This window comes from Hyaloscypha bicolor (genome assembly GCF_002865645.1).
Source record: "Hyaloscypha bicolor E unplaced genomic scaffold K444scaffold_13, whole genome shotgun sequence".
In the NCBI taxonomy this organism is placed as follows: domain Eukaryota; kingdom Fungi; phylum Ascomycota; class Leotiomycetes; order Helotiales; family Hyaloscyphaceae; genus Hyaloscypha; species Hyaloscypha bicolor.
In genome coordinates this window covers 164213-185870 of record NW_020194515.1, presented here as the reverse complement: position 1 = coordinate 185870, position 21658 = coordinate 164213, and the positions used below count along the sequence as shown (strand labels likewise).

At 46.3% G+C, this 21658-nt stretch overlaps 7 protein-coding genes across 7 annotated transcripts; 4 read left to right on the top strand and 3 right to left on the bottom strand.

Moving 5' to 3' along the window:
- Positions 1-2732: 2732 nt before the first annotated feature.
- Positions 2733-5247, top strand: K444DRAFT_516769 (uncharacterized protein; the record flags this gene model as incomplete). The annotated part of the gene is made up of 2 exons (XM_024873708.1): positions 2733-3790; positions 3846-5247. Coding segments are annotated over 2 exons (2460 nt in total), but the record flags the coding sequence as incomplete, so codon positions are not given.
- Positions 5248-6690: 1443 nt separating this feature from the next.
- On the top strand, positions 6691-9852 carry K444DRAFT_606675 (potassium transporter-like protein). The gene is made up of 9 exons (XM_024879037.1): positions 6691-6956; positions 7020-7083; positions 7242-7254; positions 7416-7555; positions 7622-7836; positions 7888-8422; positions 8474-8586; positions 8681-8779; positions 8834-9852. Exons 1-9 carry the CDS (start codon positions 6780-6782, stop codon positions 9755-9757), a joined length of 2280 nt encoding a protein of 759 aa, XP_024743296.1. The 5' UTR covers positions 6691-6779; the 3' UTR covers positions 9758-9852.
- Positions 9853-10005: 153 nt separating this feature from the next.
- K444DRAFT_658724 (Krr1-domain-containing protein) lies at positions 10006-12247 on the bottom strand. Its single transcript, XM_024886297.1, has 2 exons — positions 11960-12247; positions 10006-11913 (listed from the first exon to the last, which is right to left on the bottom strand). The coding sequence occupies exons 1-2, from the start codon at positions 12195-12197 to the stop codon at positions 10208-10210; spliced, it is 1944 nt and encodes a 647-aa protein (XP_024743295.1). The 5' UTR covers positions 12198-12247; the 3' UTR covers positions 10006-10207.
- Positions 12248-12385: 138 nt separating this feature from the next.
- K444DRAFT_606673 (ras-domain-containing protein) lies at positions 12386-13780 on the top strand. The gene is made up of 3 exons (XM_024879036.1): positions 12386-12640; positions 12693-12756; positions 12815-13780. The coding sequence occupies exons 1-3, from the start codon at positions 12566-12568 to the stop codon at positions 13402-13404; spliced, it is 729 nt and encodes a 242-aa protein (XP_024743294.1). The 5' UTR covers positions 12386-12565; the 3' UTR covers positions 13405-13780.
- A 265-nt stretch (positions 13781-14045) lies between these two features.
- Positions 14046-15192, top strand: K444DRAFT_658722 (uncharacterized protein). The gene is made up of 2 exons (XM_024886296.1): positions 14046-14850; positions 14969-15192. Exons 1-2 carry the CDS (start codon positions 14392-14394, stop codon positions 15032-15034), a joined length of 525 nt encoding a protein of 174 aa, XP_024743293.1. The 5' UTR covers positions 14046-14391; the 3' UTR covers positions 15035-15192.
- A 282-nt stretch (positions 15193-15474) lies between these two features.
- On the bottom strand, positions 15475-16436 carry K444DRAFT_639571 (uncharacterized protein; the record flags this gene model as incomplete). Its single annotated transcript, XM_024884395.1, has 2 exons — positions 15475-15576; positions 15627-16436. 2 exons carry the CDS (start codon positions 16434-16436, stop codon positions 15475-15477), a joined length of 912 nt encoding a protein of 303 aa, XP_024743292.1.
- A 2559-nt stretch (positions 16437-18995) lies between these two features.
- K444DRAFT_606668 (uncharacterized protein) lies at positions 18996-19211 on the bottom strand (the record flags this gene model as incomplete). The annotated part of the gene is made up of 1 exon (XM_024879035.1): positions 18996-19211. A coding segment is annotated over one exon (216 nt), but the record flags the coding sequence as incomplete, so codon positions are not given.
- Positions 19212-21658: the final 2447 nt, after the last annotated feature.

The window sequence follows — 21658 nt, the reverse complement described above, 5'->3', positions numbered from 1 at the left end:
ACTCGTCAAGGTTCTGAACATTTACTTCTATGTTCTCAAAGTCGTGTCTTCTCAGTCTCAACGTTGATGTCAGCATCACGAAAGGGATCAACACCCAAGGTACCATCCGTACAATTAAGCTTGCCAGCCTTCCTTGCGACATGAAATTTGGGGGATTTCCGACAGCCAAACAAAAGTCACTCATACGCGCCTCCAAACCCTTCTAGAACTCCTGAAAGGGTGGTGATCGACGTACTTTTGCGAAGGAGGGCTGGGTGTCGAAAGTACCGAGCCGTATTTTCGAGTACCGACACCAACGACGACCCCTGCCCATCTTACTGCACCTTTGATCAGATCTGATCGGAACAACATTGAATGCGCAAAGGGATACTGCGCCGTCAAATGAGATATCAAACCTGTGGTTGATGCGTCTTCACCACCTTAATAGGCTGAAGCGTTATCTCTCTTCACCAGACAACTCTGAAGACGATCCAACGATCTTTGTCGACCATAACGTAGCACTCGGCTCGGAAGGGATCAGCATTACATTGAAGTGCGAGTGGCAGCTCGGATCACTGCCGGAAAGCCCTAATCAATCCAAGATCTGGCGAGGCCATAGGGGGGAACCTTGCGAAACAAGTCGGTGTTATTTTGGCTAAAGGTTCATTTCATGATATGAACCAGGTATGTCGCCCTAGATTTGAAGTCTTCTCATCCACTGGTTCGCAAATCCCCGCAATTTTTCACTTTGAACACCTCCTTGTTTGCTTACTGCGGAGATTTAAATTTCAGACGCATGTCTGACTTGAAGTCGCATCAACTGAGAGCCTCGAGATCACCTGCAGCACCTCCTGGGGAGTGACCAGGTGCAGCATGGTTCAAGGATCCTCCGAATCCATGATAAGTTTAGTCAAGTTACGACCTGCCCAACTTGTAAAGGTTGGTGTTGAGCATAAATGACATAAATGCATTGGGGAAGATCGCTCTCCATTCACGTTCTTCCGTAGCGTCAAATTGCAGACGCTCTGACTATTGAGGGTCATTAGAAGTATCAAGCTGAGCCATCGACTCCGTCGCTCATAGGAAAAGGCAGATACATACAGTAAACTATTCGAATTGAGGCAGATCTCATAAATCTGCAAGCGACCAAATATATGCAATCGAAGGCTGGCGGATCTTTCGATTGATAAGAAGGATCCCTGTGCATGTGCATAATCCTCCGACTCAAAGTGGTCTTGCACAAGGTGAGGGAGGAGCTGGCGAGTCGTGGTTGACTCAAGACTCGAGTCCACTTTTGTTCATGATGTCTCCCCCTTTCCTTGGTGACTCCGCATATTAATCTGGAAAGGGCCAGCGTGTCCCGTCTTTTGGCCGCTTGCAATGTTAGTAGAAAATCGAGATACTCAAAGTGGTCGTGGAGCCGTGTCCCAAGCTGGCGTTGAATTCAAGATGCAGTGTTCGTACTTGCAGTAGGGGATCCATGCAATCCGAATCACGAGCCTGTCAAGGAGAGATCCTAGCCCAAAGGCGGGGCCTAGCACCCAGGCTGTCGTTGAAACTTGGGGGTGCAGAAAGCCCAGGTCTGCACTCTGCCAAGAGCGGTTTGAAGGCGTTGGCTGGCGATCGCCCTCGTGCGCCTTGAGCCAGCATCCAATCGCGGCCTGGTGAGCGTGCTCAAGTTGGAGTTGATGAAAACCCTAGTTGACACCAGCGCTATATTTCTGACCGGGAGGAGGGGATGATTACTTGTAGATGTACGAGTATGTTCGTCCACCAGTGGAATACCGTATAGTTCCAGAGGCCGAGCGAGGATAAAAGCGCGCGAGCATGTGATGAGGGCCAGGCCTTTTACCAGCTGGGAACAGCCCCGCGCGCCCGTCGAGTCGAAACTTAACAATCAACGAAGGCTCAGGAAGTTGGACCTGGAGCTGGAGCTGGAGAGGGAAGGCCGCCCTATTTGGGCAACATCATCACGCACTCCTCTTGACGTTGAAAGGCCGTCGTGCGTCGCATAATACATCGGAAGATCCCGCAGTGCAAGGTTGAACCAACCCCACACCTCTCCGCAAGTTCGACGCGGAAATTACGTTGATAGGACTCGCCCGGGGAACCGCTCCTCTTGCTGCTCGTCACTGCTCCCTTGCTGCACAATTCCCTTTTTATTCGCCCGAGGCCGCAGCCTTGTACTTCATGACTTGGAGCATCGGTCGTGGCTTCCACCTCCACCTCCACCTCCACCTCCATCAACATCAACATCAACACCAACATTACCGCGTCAAACCTCAAGGTAACGAGCTTCTTCTTTGAGTGACAACTGCGCTCGCCCTACCGAAAGAGTGCTTCAGAGATAGCCGCAACCAAGTCTTGCTTGCTGCCTCCACTCGCCCGGAACGCCGCGGAAACCCATTCCCAGCACGGCAACCTCGCGAGGAGTGGCATCTTTGCCGTCGTCTTGTTCCATGCCGGCGCGCAATCCGACTGGCATCTCGAATTGCGCAGAGGAGTCATGAAGTCTCTATGATGACTGTGGCCGTCAACGAGAAGCACGCACCCGGATCCTCGCGATATACGAGTCTGCAAAGGCGCAAGTAGCGGCACCCTTGGTCGCAACCATCACCGAGCGTGATACGATGTCCTCCGGCCAAGCTCCGAAGAGTTTTCAAATGCACAATGCTCCCAACTTCCAGAATAGTGGTGGCGACACTGGAGCAGCGGCCATGGCCGACCCGCTGGATCTTGAACAATTCATGATGATGGAGAATACGCGGCATGCGCCAAACCCCTCGCTAGATCCCACCCCACCCTCATTTGCAGATTTCTCGTTTCCGTACAACGGCCTGCCGGAAAATGGCCTGCAGGGCGACTCAAAGTTGGACAACACTTCGGACCCGTACAATCTATCCGGGCCATCTTCGGGCTCGGATCATCGCAACTCAACAACTTCTCTGCACCATGACCACCGGGATTCAATCACATCTATACCAGGGGACCACCAGGCGTTGATGTCGGGAGTTCCTCGAGCTGGTTTTAGCATCGGCCATGCTGGTAATGCAAGCGTCAGTGGTTCAGAAGATGCGAGCCCGACCAGCAATCGTGCTGGTGGGGGACTAGATGGTAGCTTCAATGACGACTTTGGCCTCAACAGTGGCGGAGCTTTGGACGGAAGTGATTTGGGAACTCGGTCGAAAGAAGACAAGAACGACCCAAACCCGCCATGGAGTGAATTGAAAACCAAGGCCGGCAAGGAGCGCAAGAGGCTGCCGCTGGCGTGCATTGCATGCCGAAGGAAGAAAATTCGGTGCTCGGGAGAAAAGCCTGCGTGCAAGCATTGTCTTCGATCACGGATCCCATGTGTTTACAAGGTCACCACTCGGAAGGCTGCGCCTAGGACAGACTATATGGCCATGCTTGACAAGAGGCTCAAGAGAATGGAAGAGAGAATCATCAAGATCGTGCCAAAAGAAGAACAGGACAGCACTGCGATAGCCGTCACGAGAGCCGCTGTGAAGCCTGCCATCCCTGGGACAATTTTTACACGAAGCTTATCGGGCAAGAAGCGTCCTGCAGACGAAGCCTTTGGACCGGAACTTGACAATTGGTCGAAATCAGCATCTAATCCTAATTTGGATGCGGGCTCAAAGCCGACCTCGTTGATGATACAGGAGGCCGAGGAAAGCAAGCTTTTATTAGAAGGTGCTGATGCACTGCCCTCGAAGGAGCTCCAAGAGCACTTGTCAGAGGTTTTTTTCGACAACATATATGGGCAGACTTACCATTTACTACACAAGCCAAGTTTTATGAGAAAGCTGAGGTAGGTGTTTCTCGCCCCTGATCTTGTTCGGCTGTGAGACTGATCTAGTTTCCAGGGCGGGTACTGTGCCACCAGTTCTCATACTTGCAGTCTGTGCCATTTCTGCTCGGTTTTCAACCCATCCAAAACTCAACACAACTCCAGCCTTCTTAAGGGGCGAGGAGTGGGCATCCGAGGCTCGTGATATAGTGATGAGAAGATACGAATGGCCCAACATCACCATACTAACATGTCTATTGATACTGGGTCTGCACGAATTTGGTACCTGTCAAGGTGGCAGGAGTTGGGCGCTCGGCGGGCAAGCTATTCGAATGGCATATGCATTACAACTTCACCGCGATCTCGATTACGATCCCCAGAAGCGCAATGGGACAGCGGAGTTGAGCTTTATCGACCGAGAAATCAGACGAAGAACAATGTGGGCATGCTTCCTAATGGATCGGTTTAATTCTTCTGGCACAGACCGTCCCACATTCATCAAGCAAGAGTCAATCAAAGTGCAGCTTCCAATCAAGGAGAGATACTTCCAGCTCGACATGCCAGGTCCAACAGAAGATATGAAAGGCAACGTGCCACACCCTGTTTCTCCTGGCGCTGGTCAACTCTCGAACGCGAAGGATAATATGGGAGTTGCAGCTTATATGATCCGATCCATCGCTCTGTGGGGCCGCATCATCAACTACCTCAACCTAGGGGGTAACGAAGAAGACCCGCATCCAATGTGGCATGCAGATTCGAATTATGGAGGTCTTATCAAGCAAATTGAATCCTTCAACTCGAGCCTACCTGAATCGCTGAAGTATACGCCAGAAAATCTTCATACCCACGAGACGGAAGGACTTGAGAACCAATTTTTATTTCTTCACATTGCTATCCAGCAAAATATTCTTTTCATGAATCGGTTTGCGGTTCCAGGCCAACCAGGAGGTCGACCGCCAGCTGATGTCCCGAAGGATTTCGTTACCAAGGCAGGAGCGAAGGCTTTTGAAGCTGCAAATAGGATATCGGAGTTACTGAAGGATAGCGAATCGCACTTTGTTACTGCCCCTTTCACCGGCTATTGTGCGTTTCTCTCTAGTACTGTCCACGTATTTGGTGTTTTCTCCAAAAATCCGGCGATGGAGGCTGCATCCAAGAGGAATCTTGCTACGAATGTCAAGTACCTCACGAAGATGAAGAGGTACTGGGGCATGTTTCACTGGATGTCCGAAAATCTCAAGGAGCAGTATAGAGTGTGCGCGGATGCCGCAAGACAAGGCTCGTCTGCGAGCGGCACTACGCAGTCGCCGAGCATCTTTCAATATGGCGATTGGTTTGACCGGTATCCTCATGGCGTCTCACAATCTGATTTCGAGGATCCAGCTATAGGAGTAAAGAAGGAGAAAGGGGACGATGCGGCGCTTGGTGAGGAATCAGGTTACCAAACAGTCGAAAAATTCTTTCACACACTCGAACCGCTCCCACCACAGGACCGCGAATCGGCCAAGATTCCGAAGCGCAAGGCTAAGAAGAACCCAATCGGACGGCACGACCAACTCGAGCCGGTAAACACGAATGTTCAAAACGTGGCATCCATGCAGATGCAGCATGGTGGTAATCCTCAACTCCCTCAAGGGTACAATCAAATGAGCCCCACGACGCCTGTCAATATGTACAACCAGCAGCCTTACTACGGTCAAGATGTCCTACTCCCTCCGCACCAGCAAGGGATTCTCCCACAACTTGATCGCCAGCTTGTCTTTGGCGCGTACGCCGGTATGGATCCTTCGTCGCTCAGCTCACACAGCATGTTGGATGCAGCCAATACGTGGGACATGCAAATGAATGGGGGAATGAGCGGGTTAGTGACGGAGCCAACCAGTGCTTGGTTCATGCCTTTCAACATGGAGCCCCCGGATCTCGGCCACGAACAGGACATCTTTAACACTCCAGGATACGCAATGGGAGGAATGCAGGTGAACAATGGCCCCAACATGGGCCACGGAGGTGGTAACTAAGTCGTTGGGATTTTATTTTGGTAGGATATTATGGCGCGTATGGAGGTAATGGCGTACGGGGTTTGGAAGCCGGGGCTGCATCTATCCCGCGGGGTGGGTTCGCCTTACTATGACGAATTGGGAATGTATAACCACCTGCATGCATGAGTTGAAGGATGATGACGGCATAAACGAAAGGCAAGAAACTGTCAACCCCATATATATATATTTACTTCAACGTTGGCTGCTTTCTGTGAATAGACTACGGTTGTTCCATATTCATATTCGTAGGGTTTTGGGATCTTCATGGAGTCGGTCAGTGTCTTCTTCTTTCTCCTCTTTCGGGACCCTGCTATTTTGGTGGCTCGGCAGAGTGACTTGGGTCCTGAAGTAGACGCAGGAGTGCCATGCCAGGGGGCTACCGTTGTTACATAGGGCTTTCCCGTCTTTCTTCCTTGGACTGAGATTGGATGTCTGCCCGCCAATCTGATAAGCAACTGAAACCATATGACAGCTGCCCGCCCGTCACATAAGCTCCATGGACCATGCAGGAGGGGGCACGGTGCACGGGCTCCAGAGCGTCAAACGCGTGAGAATGACGGGTTCTTGCTTATGGCGTTGAGGGATTTTTCGCTATCAACAATCTCGCTATGCGGGATTTTGGCCTGCTCGAATCTGGTCGCGAGGATAACATACCGTGGATTCCAGATTTTATTTTTATTATGCCGTGGCTTGGCGGCCGCTGTCAACAGTGGCAGCTGTAAATATCTCCTGTCACTCGTGGCGACCTTGCGCAGCTTCCTGCTATGGAGCTATGTCCGCTGCTTGCGCGCCTGTGCTGAAGAAGTGACAAATAGAGAAAGACCTTAAATAGCAATGATGTACCGCTTCTGTTCTTTCGCTTTCTCTCAGTCCTCTCCCTCCCTTTGCTTTTCTCTCGGCGCTTCTTGAGACCCCACTGCTTTTGCTTGAGCTTCCTCCATTTCCCCAGCATTTCGCAAAAGTCAAGCACAATGGCGGACTCAGAAATTCCTCAGCGTATTCAGTTCGGTGAGGACATTCATCCTGTGAAGACTGCAAGCAGCAGAATTTACAACAAGGATGATTCTCTTTCTGAAAAGAATGGTTACGATATTGAAGACCGCGCTATGCAAATCGCAAATGCGGATCTGAATCAAAAGAAGAAGCAGGTAAGTGGTTCTCTGTCAATTTCTGGATTGCACAGAGCGAGAGCTTTCAATTGACTCGTCAAGACTTACACAGGTTGGATGTTGATGTGGCTTGCATACCAAAGCACTGGTGTCATTTACGGCGATAGTAGGTCTTGTTCTCATGCTTGATTTGTTGACTTCTCCACGAGAGCAAAGAGCCCAGAGCCTGTTCCAGGAGCCGCCATGATGCCTCTGCCATTGAAGCTCAAGACGGCTCTGAGGCTCTCAGCTCCCTCAAGTACTTTTTGCTAATTCGCCACGCAGTTGGGACCTCACCGTAAGCACCTTCTCCGTTGGAACAGTCCTCCTTTGTTCTTCGGTCATACCTCGAAACTGGCATGGCAGCACATCCATGAAATATCCATACTTGCGATGAGAGGGCTCTCGACATTTCAATGCACGGCCTACATATCGAATCCGATACTAATTTTGCTTTAGTCTCTACGTCTACTCGTCAACGTTCACATCTCAACCAAGCTACGATGATCTCGTTGGCGCGCTCTCGATTATTATATGGACCTTGACACTCATGGTTTCTATCAAGTATATGTTCATTGTTCTTGCTGCCGATGACGATGGTTAGCACATTTAATTATCAAATGCCGTAATATCGTTTGGGCGCTCACTAATACATTGGCGTTCAGGAGAGGGAGGAACCTTCGCACTGTACAGTCTGCTGGCAAAATACTCCAATATTGTCCGTCGCGATCCGAATGTGGTCGGATCTGTTAAGCTGGAACGCCATCTGACAAATGAGTTGAAGCCAATGAATAAGGGCGTGAGATCCTTTATTGAGAACTCCATGGTTGCGCGAGTGGTCCTGAAAATATTTGGTGTACTCGGCGTGTCTATGGTGATGGTAAGTCTGCTTGAGACTCCAATTACAGCAATACTAACTCCATTGTTTCAGGCTGATGGCGTTTTAACTCCTGCTCAATCCGTACTTGGAGCTATTCAGGGAATTGAGGTCGCGCACCCCAACATCAGCTCCAGTACAATTGTTGGGGTCTCTTGCGCAATTCTTGTTCTCTTGTTCGCTGTCCAGCCTTTTGGGACAACGAAAATCGCCAGCTCCTTCGCACCTATCGTCATGATATGGCTCTTGTTCAACGCTTGCGCTGGCATCTACAATCTCGCCAAGTTCGATCACAGCGTTCTCAAGGCTTTCAGCCCACACTTTGCCGGAGCATATCTCGTGAGGAATGGAGAACAAGGTTGGAGGTCTCTCGGTGGACTCTTGCTTGCTTTCACTGGAGTTGAGGCGCTCTTCGCAGATTTGGGAGCATTCAGCAAGAGGGCCATTCAGATCTCTTGGTTGTGCCTAGCGTTCCCATGCTTGCTTCTGGCATACATTGGCCAAGCTGCCTTCATCTCCCAAGATGCTACTGGAATTGCCTACACCAACCCATTCTTCCATACTGTTCCACCAGGATGCTTTGTTTTCAGTCAGTAATCATCTCGTTTTTTTTATCGCTAAGACTAACATAACACTTCAGGTCTCGTTATTGCCATTCTGGCTGCCATCGTTGCCAGCCAAGCCATGATCACTGGAGCTTTTCAGCTACTTATGCAGGTCATGAATATGTCCTATGCACCTCACATAAAACTCGTTAGTAGTCCTCTTGCTCCTCTTCTACCAATGTTCCACGAGTTTTGAGAAATTCACATTTTGAGAGACGAGAGCTGAGTTTAAATCTTCACAGGTTCATACGTCAAAACTTTTCCACGGTCAGGTTTATATGCCTTTGGCCAATGTGCTGTTGATGGTGGGCACTGTTATCGTTACTGCAGCATACTCCAACGTAAGTTTCGACGGTTCTCCCTCTTCGTAGACATCTGGTCTAATTCAAAGCCAGACAACCAGACTGGGAAATGCTTATGGAGTTTGTGTTGTCTGCGTCACACTCATAACCACTACTATGGTTGCACTCGTTGCAATTATCAAGTGGAAAATCAATATCTTCATCGTCGTCTTCGTCTTCCTGGTATTCGCTGCCCTCGATGGAGTCTATCTCTCATCGGCACTCACTAAAGTACCAACGGGCGCCTGGTTCACTCTCATGCTTGCGGCAATCCTCTCGTACATATTTGTGCTCTGGCGCTTCGGCAAAGAAAGTCAATGGGCAGCAGAGGCAGAGGATCGGTTCCAGCCATCACATCTTCTGACCACTGGTGCCAACGGAGAAGTGAAGCTCACGCCTGCCTTTGGTGGCGGAATAGTGACCAAAGTCGATGGAGTCGGAATCTTCTTCGATAAGGTCGGAGATCTCGTCCCGATCGTCTTCGCACAGTTCGTCAGGAAATTCAGCGCTCGTCCCGAGATCATTGTCTTCTTCCACATGAGGCAGATCTCAACCCCCTCCGTCCCCGAAGCTGAGAGATATATTGTCCAGCGGACTACTATCCCAGGCTGCTATCGCATGACGGCTCGACACGGGTATAGTGACAGTATCGTCAGCCCAGACCTGGGACGTGTGATCACCGAGCAGCTGGTTCTTTTCGTTACTCGCGACCACACATCCTCGGCTTCTAGCGCTTCCTCAGTTGACCACTCGCCTGAAGTACAAGCGGAACTTGGTGCCATTAACAAAGCGGCTCAAGCTCAGATGGTTTACATTATGGGGAAGGAACTAATGACGATCAAGAAGGGAACGAATTTTATGCGAGCCATTTTCTTGTGGATGTTCTTGTGGATACGTGAGAATTCTAGGACTAAGATGGCTGATATTGGACTTCCGTTTGATAGTCTGGTTGAGGTTGGGTTCGTTAAGGAGATCTGACGGAGGTTAGGTTGCGAGCGCTGGTCTTGTGTTTTGAGGGTGGCAAATTGATTGAGAATGCGATCTTATAAATATAATGATAATTATTGATCGAGTCTTGTTGTTGCTTTGTTCCTGTTTACATTGACTTGTTAAAGACTCGATGACCTAGCTGATGCCGAAGAGCAGTTGATAACTAGCCGAGAAGAGAAAGGGGCTTAAGCGAGACACGCGAACCTGAATTTCGAGACCTACACTGATTGATGATGGTGATTGCTTTGTATGATCTCAAAACATTGACTAAAAAAGATGTTCGGCATTGAAAATGCATTCAAGTTCATCGGGTAACACTACACTCAGTCTGAGGCACCAGACATAGCAGGACATTTACACTCTCAACTGCCTTTACTCTATCAGCATCTATAGATGAATGAGAGCAGTTACCAGTAGTACGCACGCCATCTACCTTCACTAGATAGCAGCTTGGTTCTTGCTCTTCCTAGATCTCTTCTTCTTTTTGCGTCCGCCTTCCACAATATCGACTCCACCGCCGGCGTCAAATCCTTCCTCGACATTGATAACAATCTCCGGTCCATCCTCATTCCCGAATGTCTCCTTTCTCCATTGCCGCAACCGAGCCTTCTTCCCAAGGTGTTTCTTATCCTTCCGCTTCTTCCCGGGATCTCGGAATGAAGCCATTTTTTTCAGTCCAGCAAATTGATTGAGTTGGGAATCTGGAGCCATGAGAATATCCGCAGGCGTCAAGCCAAAAGAGGTTGGTGATGTCTCGCGGTAACGGAATTTGGTTGGTTGTTTGGATTTGGTGGGGACGTCGAGCTCCATTTGGCTATCCACGAGGTCCTCGATCTTCTTTCGCTCAAGCCGAGCTGCTTTCTTTTTTGCTTGCCTCTCCTGTTGTCGATCTTTGCTCGTCTTCGATTTTTTAGGAACGCTCTCATCTCCGCTCTCGCTCTCGTCCTCACCATCTCCTTCAGAATCAGATAAGGTAAAGACAGGCTTTTCCAGCGACGTCTCTTCCTCCTCAAACTCGGGAATTAGGTCCTTGATGTCAATATCATCATTCCATCTTGGTTTCTTGACCTTCTTCTTTTTGCTTACTCCTGCATCCGACCAATCGCTGTTGTCAGAGCTAGCCTCCTTCTCAGCATAATAATCATCCCCAAAACGCTTGTCCATTTCTGCCTCCCACTGCTCGTCATCCCAACCATCATCCAAGAATTTGGTCCACTCTTCGTCTTTAAGGGTCTTTCCCCTTAAGCCCGCAGCTTTCTTGATCTTCTGGAGCTTCTCCTCCATTTCCTCAATCTTAAGGCGTCTCAGTCGTGCTCGTTCCTCGTCTCTCTCGAACTTCTCGGCCTCTCTCTTCTCTCTTTGCGCATCTCGTTGCTTCTTCCTGCCACTTGGTTCTTCTCGGCGAACTGTTTTGGCGGCCACAATATCTCTTGCGTAGGACTTTAGCATTTCGTTGCTGCCTTTAGGATCTTCAAATCGTAAATTGTAAGCCGCCTCGAACTTCTCCGCTCGCTCATCCTCTTCATCGTCGTCGGATTCCAGTGGCTGAAACCGTGCTCCATCGGAAGGTACCCAAGCTCGAGCTGCCATGAAATTGGAGAGAAAGTTCTCAGGATCCTTGTCCGCGGTAGCAACATCAAGGTCAACCTTGACTTTGCTTGCTCTTGATGGATGTATTCCTTGACTGGTTGGTTTTGGAACTAAGAACCCTCCATCTTCATCGTCGTCCAAACTGTCTTCCGCAGCAGCATGCATCTCTTGGACAATGGACTTCTTGAGATATTCTTGTTCCTCCGCAAATGTTCGTGCGGCCGCCTCTTCCTCGTCGTCTGCTCCGGTATGGCCTTTCAGCAAGTTCTCTCGATGATAGTCGCTCAGGTACATTGGCTTCGCTTTCTTTTCGGGGGCCGCATTTTCGTCATCGTCCTCCATCGGTGTGTAAAATGTCACCTTTTCGTCATACACTCTAGGATCTTTGGAGCGTATTGCTTGTAGTGTAGCCGAGATCTCAGCGTCCAAGGCCTCTGTGGCAAGGAATCCCTCGTCATCTTCATCGTCATCATCGGAAGACGAGGAATCTTCATCGTATTTGTCGCCATACTGACCGTTCGTTGGCTTGGCCGTCTTTTGGTATTTCTCCTCCACTAGATAGAATTAGTAAGGCTTTGTAAAATTGTATAAAATACTGACATTTGTGCAATTCCTCTCTCTTCTTGTTATGTTCAAATCTCTTCGCATATTCTTCATTGATTCTAAAAGCTGGCTCTTCCAATTTTGCTCCACCAACAGAATCATCGTCACTGCTGCCCGAATCGCTATCGTCCAAAAGACTTGGTTTCATTTTCTCTGCAGTCGTATCGTGTTTGACCTTTTTGCTGCTGTTGGCAGCTGGCACCTGAGTGAGAGGGTCCGCCTTCCTTTTTGCCATTGTGGGTGCTGTGGAGTTGAGTTCTTTTCGAGGACTGGGTTAATTTTGACTTTAGGATCTCGAAAAAGATTGGAAAAAGAAGCCGGTGCACGGGCAAAACTTTCCGTAACAAGCTACTTTAAGTTTAGCGCAGGTTTCCACTAGCGCAATCGTCATCTCGCAGTCAACAGTCAAGTCAAGCCATCCAACACCCCATCAAAAGCCTCACGAACCTAGCTTTCGAGCACCTTCTTTTCAAAAGACAACATTGCTGTTCATTTGCAAGCCTCTGGGAATTCCTTGCGACTATCTTCTAAACATCCAGCACCTACCGAAGCAGAAGACCACTCCGCATAAAGTCTGTCATCAACCCGAGCGTTCCTTTCAGGATGGCGGAGGCAACAGCGCCCAAGCCAAGCAGCAGCGTAAAGCTCGTCCTTCTTGGTGAAGCAGCAGTAGGAAAGGTATACAGTATTGATCCCATATATCATCCCAGCGGACTGGCTAATTGTATAGTCTTCTCTTGTGCTACGGTTTGTGAACAACGATTTTCAAGAAAACAAAGAGCCAACCATTGGAGGTATGGAACCAGGCGCCCATCTAAATGTCCTTGATTAATCTGACTTTTGTATTTATAGCTGCGTTCCTTACTCAAAAATGCAACTTGCCAACCCGGACCATCAAATTCGAGATATGGGACACTGCGGGACAAGAACGTTTTGCGTCCCTTGCGCCTATGTACTACCGAAATGCCCAATCCGCTCTCGTCGTTTACGACCTAACAAAGCCAACATCACTCATCAAGGCAAGGCACTGGGTTGCAGAACTTCAAAGACAGGCCTCACCAGGAATCGTTATTGCGCTAGTGGGAAATAAGCTTGACTTAACAAATGATCCTAGTACTTCGAGCAATGCTTTAGGTGAAGATGGCGATGGTGAAGCAGCTGATGGAGAAGATGCAGATGGAGATGCGAGAAAGGTCTCGACGGCCGAAGCCAAGTCGTATGCGGAGGAAGAGGGCCTATTGTTCTTCGAGACCAGTGCGAAGCTGGGAACCAATGTGACTGAGGTTTTCACTGCTATCGCGAACGCTATTCCGGAGACATCTTTAAAAGGCGCAAGAGGACCAGGTGCTACGTCAGGTAGCACAGGGAGGACAGAAGACCAGTCAAGGGTGAACCTGACTGGACCAAGGGACAACGCCTCGAAGGAAGGTTGTGCTTGTTGATCTCATTCATTATGTTGTTATGAAAGCGCTTTCCTTTTTCTTCATGGTCGTCGGTACTCGGGGTTTTGCAAGGTGGTTCGTTTTTGCGAAGAGAAATGAACTCTTACGATCCATTATGTTGATACAATAGCATTGAGCACGGGAAGACAAGAGTAAATTTCCTCGGAGGGTCATCCATCACTTGTATTTTGTGCTGGACATGCATCCATCACATGACATTCTCCCAAACTTTCAGTATCTGGTCATTGTTCGGCATGTGAACGGCTTTGGTCTACGACTAAACTTTCTCGCATGACTGTTCTCAACATTCTACATCTCGCCAACGATCGAATTGAGGTGTTCCACCACATTTGAGAGGCGAGGCAAGATTCAAAACATATCCCGCCTCAACCTCATGCTTCAAACTTGTTTCGACCATGAGCCAATTAGAATCCAGCTTTCGCTTGGGCCTAGCCTTCAATGCCAAATCCAAGCCCCGGTTGTGATTGTGGATTGCGAGCAAGTGTTCGTGCCCAGACTCGTGCCCAGATGCCGCTGCATGGTCCCGGAAGTTAAGCTTTTACTTTTAGTGCCGCTCGGCCTCATCCGCCACAAAACGCCTGACATGTTTTGTTCCAAATGAGGCTCTTAGTCGTTATGGTGGTGATGCAGTGTGTTTTGATTCATCGGCACCAAGGTCTTGCTGTTACAGTTGCTCGACTCTAGACCCAACGCTGGTAATCTTTCCGAGGGCTGACGCAAGCTCGACAAGTGATCGATGCTGGATGTGACATTGGGAATGTTCGAGTCAATGTGTCATTCCAGTTCCAAGTCTTGCCCAGGGCTAGACAAGGTTCTCCGGATCTCCTTGCCTGCATATAAGTGTACTACCCTCCGCCACGGGCATGTCTACGCCTTTCTTCGTCCATATCTTCTTCAAACTTCTTACACAGCTGGTCTGATTTTTCAACACTTATATTTTTAATTTCATCTATTCACACAGTCAAGATGCGTGCCTCAACTGCCTCCATGATCCTGGCCTTCTGCGCCATGCTTGCCGCCCAAGCCACTCCATCCACGACGGATTTCGAGTATGACGCAGCTGGAAATGAAATTGAGAAGAGAGGAAACTGGGAATATGATGCCGCTGGAAACGAAATTGAGAAGAGGGGAAACTGGGAATACGATGCTCAAGGAAACGAAATTGAGAAGAGAGGCTCATTCGAATACGATGCTGAGGGAAACGAAATTGAGAAAAGAGGAGCATTTGAATATGATGCGGAAGGAAATGAAATTGAGAAGAGGGAGCCAAAGAAGAAGGCCAAGAAAGCCAAGAAGGCTCGACGAAGTGTTGATGCGTTCTCCTACGACGCTGAGGGGAACGAAATTGAAAAGAGAGACTCATTCGAATATGATGCTGAGGGAAACGAAATTGAGAAGAGAGATCCAAAGAAGAAGGCCAAGAAGGTGAGCTTATCTGGATAACGATTTGCTCTTGTTTTGTTTGAGAGCCCAGAGCTTGGCTTGGCTCCTCCTGAGCTCGCTCTTAAAGATTAAACAATTTACGTACTAATTCATTTCGCAGGCGAAGAAGGCTCGCAGAAGTGAGCCATTTGAATACGATGCGGAGGGAAATGAGATTGAGAACTAACTGAAGGATGTTGCGGAGGAGGAGGGAGAGGTTACGAGAATGGAACAGTGATTCTGAATTTCTTTTGTACCATGTAAATTGGCTTTGAGCACGCCACAAATTGCTTGACTTTGAGAGAAGCGCTCATAAAATAGAGAATAAACACCACCCATCCCTCCAATGCGTTTATTGATTTGCTTCCGCGATGTTTGGGTCATGCTCCATTACAGGTGTGAGAGAATTATTTACGATAATCATTTCTCATTCTGAACCCCTCTCTTCTTGGTCCAAAAATATCGATTTTCATATGGGGATCAAAACCGAAAGTTAGAGGCTACGGAACCGAAGCTTTCAATTGAGCGGGCATTTTAGCAGGATTTCCCGAACTGTCTCGCTGCAAATTCTAAATCAAGGATCGAGCAAAGATTCTTCATTTTAATTCTATCTCATTTCCGACACTCTTATACACCGGGCATCCCAATCAACTGTCGCAACGCGGGTACTGCTCGAGGCAGGAAATATACAACAAAAATGCCGCTCATCGCTACAAGTAGTCCTGTGAGCTGAAGATACTGTTAGTTCGCTTGTCTTCGTGGGAATACTTGTAACATACCTTTTCAAACCACGTATGGAAGTAAGCTGCTGTCATCAACAGCATGTATAAACTCAACGCTGCTACACCTAGCATAATCTTCGCACCTAGAGTCCACTGTCCAGAAACCTCAGGAGTGACCCGCTCGGCTTCTACCTCGGCGCTCTTCACAGCCCCATCACTCATCAATATCGTTCTCTCTTCCTTGGATCTCGTAGAATTCGTAACTACATGAAGAACCTCTTCAAAAATGAACATGCTTCCCAGAACCAACAGGAAGACGTGTCCACTAATATCATGGCCCCCTTTCCACTTCCCACCAATAGCTTTACACGCCACACCGGTCACAAATTGTCTCGTGTTATCCATTTCCAACTTGCCTTCGTCCGCCAACTCCAACAGGTCACATTGACCTCCGGTAAGTAGAAAACCCCGATCGATGATTGGCGGACCAAAAAACCACTGCGTGACAAATATCCACCACAGAGTCACAATGCCATATCTCAATAAACCACGGATTCGTTTCGGAGTCGCTGCGAGGGAGCCGACAGGACCGGCCGAGGGATGTGTAAAGAGGAAGAAGAGATAGCTGAATGTGACCCACGCCCAACCCTGCTTCACGAAGAATATGTTGAAGACATTACTCTTCTTGGCAAAGTAAGAGGGCGCAGTATTTGCATAGTGCGACTGAGTTGTTGTGTTGTATGGGGCTGCCCGCGCGACGGGATCAAGGACGGCGAACAGAGATCCTACAACCAGGGTTGTAGGATATATGGAGAGGAGAATCGCTTCAAGGTATGTTGGCATGAAAGGGGATCTTCGGGCTGCCATCTTTGGCATCTTCGAGGGAGTTGAAGGAGGGCCGTTGGTTGTGCTTGGCGTGGAGGGAGGAGAGAGTTTTTGGATGCGTGCCGAGCGGCGAGGTGTCGTTGACGGCGAATCCATTTGCAGATGCTATAACATTTGGTGGAAGAGATTCGAATGCTTCGCGAATGTTCTGCAATTGGGAGCAAACAGAGAGGTGATGTGGAAGCCAGATTGTTGGAGGCAAAGAGGCAACAATTTTAGTGTTGGGGCATGGATGAGATGACGTTCGAGTCTGGCAGCTTTGCCGGACCCGGCTGGTGCCGCGCTCCAATGAGCTCAGCCTCGAGCGCAGCCCCGTATTCTGATGGTTTTAAACACTACTGCCGGCCAGAAAGAAACGCTTCCCTCTCTACCTCTTCTCCCGGAGTCATATCTGGGTAGAATGCGAAGTTACGAAAGCAACATGGCAAAAAGCAGGGGGGCTGTGGAGACGACTAGAGAAGGATACGCCTTGGGTAGATCCTGTATCCCTAGACCTCTTTCTAGCTCTTATGTCCCTTGGCCCAGGAAGTAAGGTATACGGAGTACGCAACTAGACGTCGGTGGCAGGTTTTCTTTTCGACAGGGGCCTGGTGCTTATGGAAAGCCTCACTTTCGCATAGTTTTGGTAAGCCAAACTAGTACTGGGGCCTAGAGTCGACACCTGCAATGTTCCTAAGTATGATGCGAAAGAGAATTATGACAGATAGATCTCTAAGCATGAGCAAAATCTACTCTGATAGAGATTACTCGTAGTAGGGATAAATAAACCCATGTCCTGTCTGGATCCACAGACGCTGCAGTTAGGGTATGGGCGAATAAGACAGTTGGAATTAAGGTTTTGTGGAGGCGAACCCACTAGAAACACGCTTCAGGGTAGGGGTTTGTTTATTCCAATTACCAAGTATCCAAGCAGACTTACCCTTTACCCCTCCGAGTAATACTCTCCAGGTTTCTGCGGTTGAACGTTGTTTTTGTATTTTTTAGAAGGAGAGGTATACGCCCGGGTAGTTACAACTGATAAAAGCTCCGCAGTCTACCCTAAACCAAGGCCATAGAGGTGTTCCCCAGCCACCGTACGCAAGAGTGCCCGCAGTCCACACTTTATCGCTCTGCCCTTTATGTAGTTATTGGAGGATATGAGGTATCTCAATTAATGCAGGTTCAGGTACGCCAACCTCATGGCTAGCAATATACCAGCCTCCACAGTGTCTAGTATATAGAGAGAAAGTAGAAGCGTAGCGTATACCTCGTGCTCCCTCTTTTCAGCCCGTGGGACTTTGTATAGTGTCCCAAAACTACCTATCCGTCCGTTGTGTATGCCGTGGGAAAAGCCAAAACTGGGGAGAGTGACAAGAAGACGACTGCTCTCGTTTTTTCTGGGTATCTGCATGGTCGCCAGCGCCGTGGGAAATAGCCATCGATTTGAGCTATAGAGAACTGCCGCTTTGTTGGACCTTGAGCCCTCTTCTTGCCCAGCAAATATATGTGTCGACTGCGAGGGGGGATGTCGTTATCGATTCGAATTCGGAGTGGCGGTGAAGGAGTCGATAGCGAGGAGGTATTCGACGTCGTGTAGTGGTAGTATGAAGTTCCTCTGCCTCTAAAGAGGTCTGCAGACCTCCATCAGCGGCCACGGGCTCCTGTAAGCTCTCCTCAGATCGTTCCCAGGTGCCCAGAGTGATTCTCCATACCTTTTCCTCCAAGGAGGACCCCTAAAGGGCCACCTCCAGCAACCACCCGCTCAATCTTGGCTTTGCAGACTCTCCTCTGTCCCCTGGAGGTAGTGTAATACCAGGGACGCAGGGCATGAGCTGCAGGTTCGTAGGGGACACCACGAACAGGTGTTGAGCAAGTCCCCCGCTCTCCAGATTTCTGGAGAGCCTGAATCGGATCCTGAAGATGTATTAATTACCCAGTTAAGCCTTCTAGATACAGGTTCAAGGGTATATGCGGACCCGTTTGCATCGCTAGATTGGACCTTGTAACTAATGGTAAGTATCAGTGGAAATACTGACAATTTTAGTACTTGAATTACTAAATCGGAGGGAGGACGCGTAGAAAGCCCAAAAGCTCCTTGTAACTCGTCCTCCGAAACAACTCAATAGTAGTGCGATATTAGTAAAGGGTTCGACTCCCTGACGTGGCTCCCGGTGGCAGTGTCTGAGGTTGCAAGACCCCGCCACGGATACAGTGGTATGCAAAAACTCCCTGTTTTAGCGCGTTTTTGACGAAAAGCGGTACACTTAAAAATGGGTGCACCAAAAGTTACCTAAATCATTTTCAACCACCAATTGCTCCACCAAACCACGTCCAAATTAGATGAGAAGTAGATCAATTTACTCCCCTGAAGTATCTCTTGCTAATAATAAGAGCAGATTATAGCTCCTTACCTAAGCCCGCGCGTATCGCGGCCATCTACGATCTTCTCGCACAACCCGTGCAGAACCGGGAGCTCCTTGAGCAGTGGTACGATAATTTCGATTTTGGATGGGAAACAGGGTACTCCCGTAGTGTTTTTATGGCTGGGGAAGACTTCGATTATTATAATGGATAACTGTGGTATATACTGGAGTCAGAGGGTGCTTGATATGTGCCAGAAGTGGGAGGGGGGTGAGGAGGGGGGGAATCTGGATATATTAGTTGCTTCCCTATTGCCCAATTTTGAACCCAATTAGGGGGGGCTTTCGCAATATTAAGTCTAATATGCGAGGGAATTGCAGGAAAGTCTATGGGAAGTATCCAAACTTTAGAAATTACCTAATTAATACCATTTGGAGGTTTGGAGGTTTGGACGGGGGCTAGAAAGGCTGGAGGGCATTTCTATAATTCAGGATATCGGAATTTCCCTGTAGAATTAGTATGAAATCAATGAAATCGCCATACTTAATATTACTTAAAGTTCTGGTGATTTTAATATTACAAAAGGTGGTTCCAAAATCACTTGTTATTTTACTAGAGAGCCGACATTGATACTAATTAAAAAATACTACGGTTCTTAATAACCATAACTGCTATTAAAAAAACGAAAGCTGATTTAGAATCGTGGGAAATAGCTCTTTTAATTATTCTAATATAAAAAAATCCTACGCCGTGGTTGCAAAAATATTTAGTATAAGGGAAAAACTCCAAATGTAGATAAACTCGACTAAAAACAATGACCACAACACCAGTAATAACTCTCTTCAAAAGAGCCTAAAATCCTATAATCTGATTGGTCCATTCCTCGCCTCCCTAAACCAGTGATACGTGGAAATCAAGGGGGCAGCTCGTCAACCTCGATTCTAAATATCATTCTCCCTACCCCCCAATCGCCTTGTAATCGTTATCCAATAGCCCAGAACTTATAAACTCTTAATAATCCTGCTTTTGTAAGTTGCCTATACCCTGGTAGAAGCTAATTTCGTCTTCAGGGTATATACTAAAGGCAATATCTGGTCGAATCGAGTCTTCTGCTTGGATGTCCGGAATAGTGCTTTGGAATGGAGCTGTCGAATGGGGCTTTCGAATGGGGCTACCATATTAGCAATCGGTGCTACTAAGTACCTATATTCAATATAAAACACTAATTAGCTTCTGAATTCCATATAGTATACCAAAGGGAGACTTTAGCCTTCATAATAAGGAGAAATCCCCATACTAGTACCCGATTTTTCCATCGCCTTTAGCTATTTTAGCTCAGCCTTCTCCTCTAATATCATAGATATCAAATTACTAATATCTGCCTATCGATATTAATAAAAAAAGGGCGAATTGGTTCGTAGACAGGGGAGAAGTTGGATTTGCTAAGAATTCGGCTCGATGTGTAGGCTCAATAGCTACAAATTCGGGTGAGGGAAGGAGGGGGTGGATCGTAATCTGATTATATTATTAGCAAGAGCTACTTCAGGGGAGTAAATTAATCTACTTCTTACCTAATTCGGACGTGGTTTGGTGGAGCAATTGGTGGTTGAATATAATTCAGTACCATTTTTTCAAGGTACTCGATCTCCCGCTTAAATGCACGGCCCGCTTGAATGCACGCCTTACTAGAAAACTAAAATATTTAATTATTAAATAACCGTAAATTATATTTATAAACGGTAAGCTATTATAGAATTACTGGGTACTCTATTTCTATACTCTATATTACTTTTATAACAATTTCACAATTTCATTAATAATATTTATACTTTTTTAAGAAATAAGTAATTTATTAAAAAAATTAATAACTTTTGTAATAATAATAAATCTTATAAAATCTTTATATAATTTATTTTAAAATAATATATATTAAATTGTACAGCGTAAATATAGCTTTTAAATGCCTTATAAAATAAGAAATATAATTTTAAAGTTTTATTTTTAATTTTTTAAAATAATTAAAAGTAATTTATTTTAAAAGAAATTAATTAATTTAATTTCCTTAATACTATTTATAAAGAAACTTAAGACCTTAAAAATCTAAAAAATATTTATTATGTATATAAATTTAATTTTTAATATAAGTTTTTAATAATTATTATATTTATTTAAATTCTTATATATTAATTAAAATTAAAATAAATCTTAAATCTTAAATATAGTTCCTAACTTATAAAAAGCCCATATTATTAAATAAATTTAATAAATACTTATTTTATTTACTAATTTTAAAAAATATTAAAAAAAACTATAATATTTTAATATTTTAAAGATTAAAAATTAAATAAAAATATTTCTAAGTTTTTTATACCTTATATGAGTAATATAAGCAGTTTTATTTAAATTTAATTAATAGCTTTTATATAAAACCATTATTATTTATTATTTATTTATTATTCTATAGTTTTTGAAAAAATTAAAATTTCAATTACTTAATAAAATATAAAATATAAAATATTTATATAAATATATATGTATTAATATAGAAGATTCAAAAAACTTAAAGTTTTATTTTTAGATATTTTATTTCTAAATAAACTAATTTTTAAAAATATTTTTTTAAGAAAAAAATTACGTCTTTTATAAACCTTTAAAATAAAGTACTTATATTTACGATATTATTATTTTTAAGGTTATAATATATAACTATTCCTATTTTTATATATTATATTTAAAAAAGTAAATTTTTTTATTAATTAATATAAAAGTTATAAAGATATTAAAACTATAAGTTTTCGCGATTTTCTATGCAATTCGGCCGTGCATTTAAGCGGGGCGTGCATTTAAGCGGGAAATCGAGTACC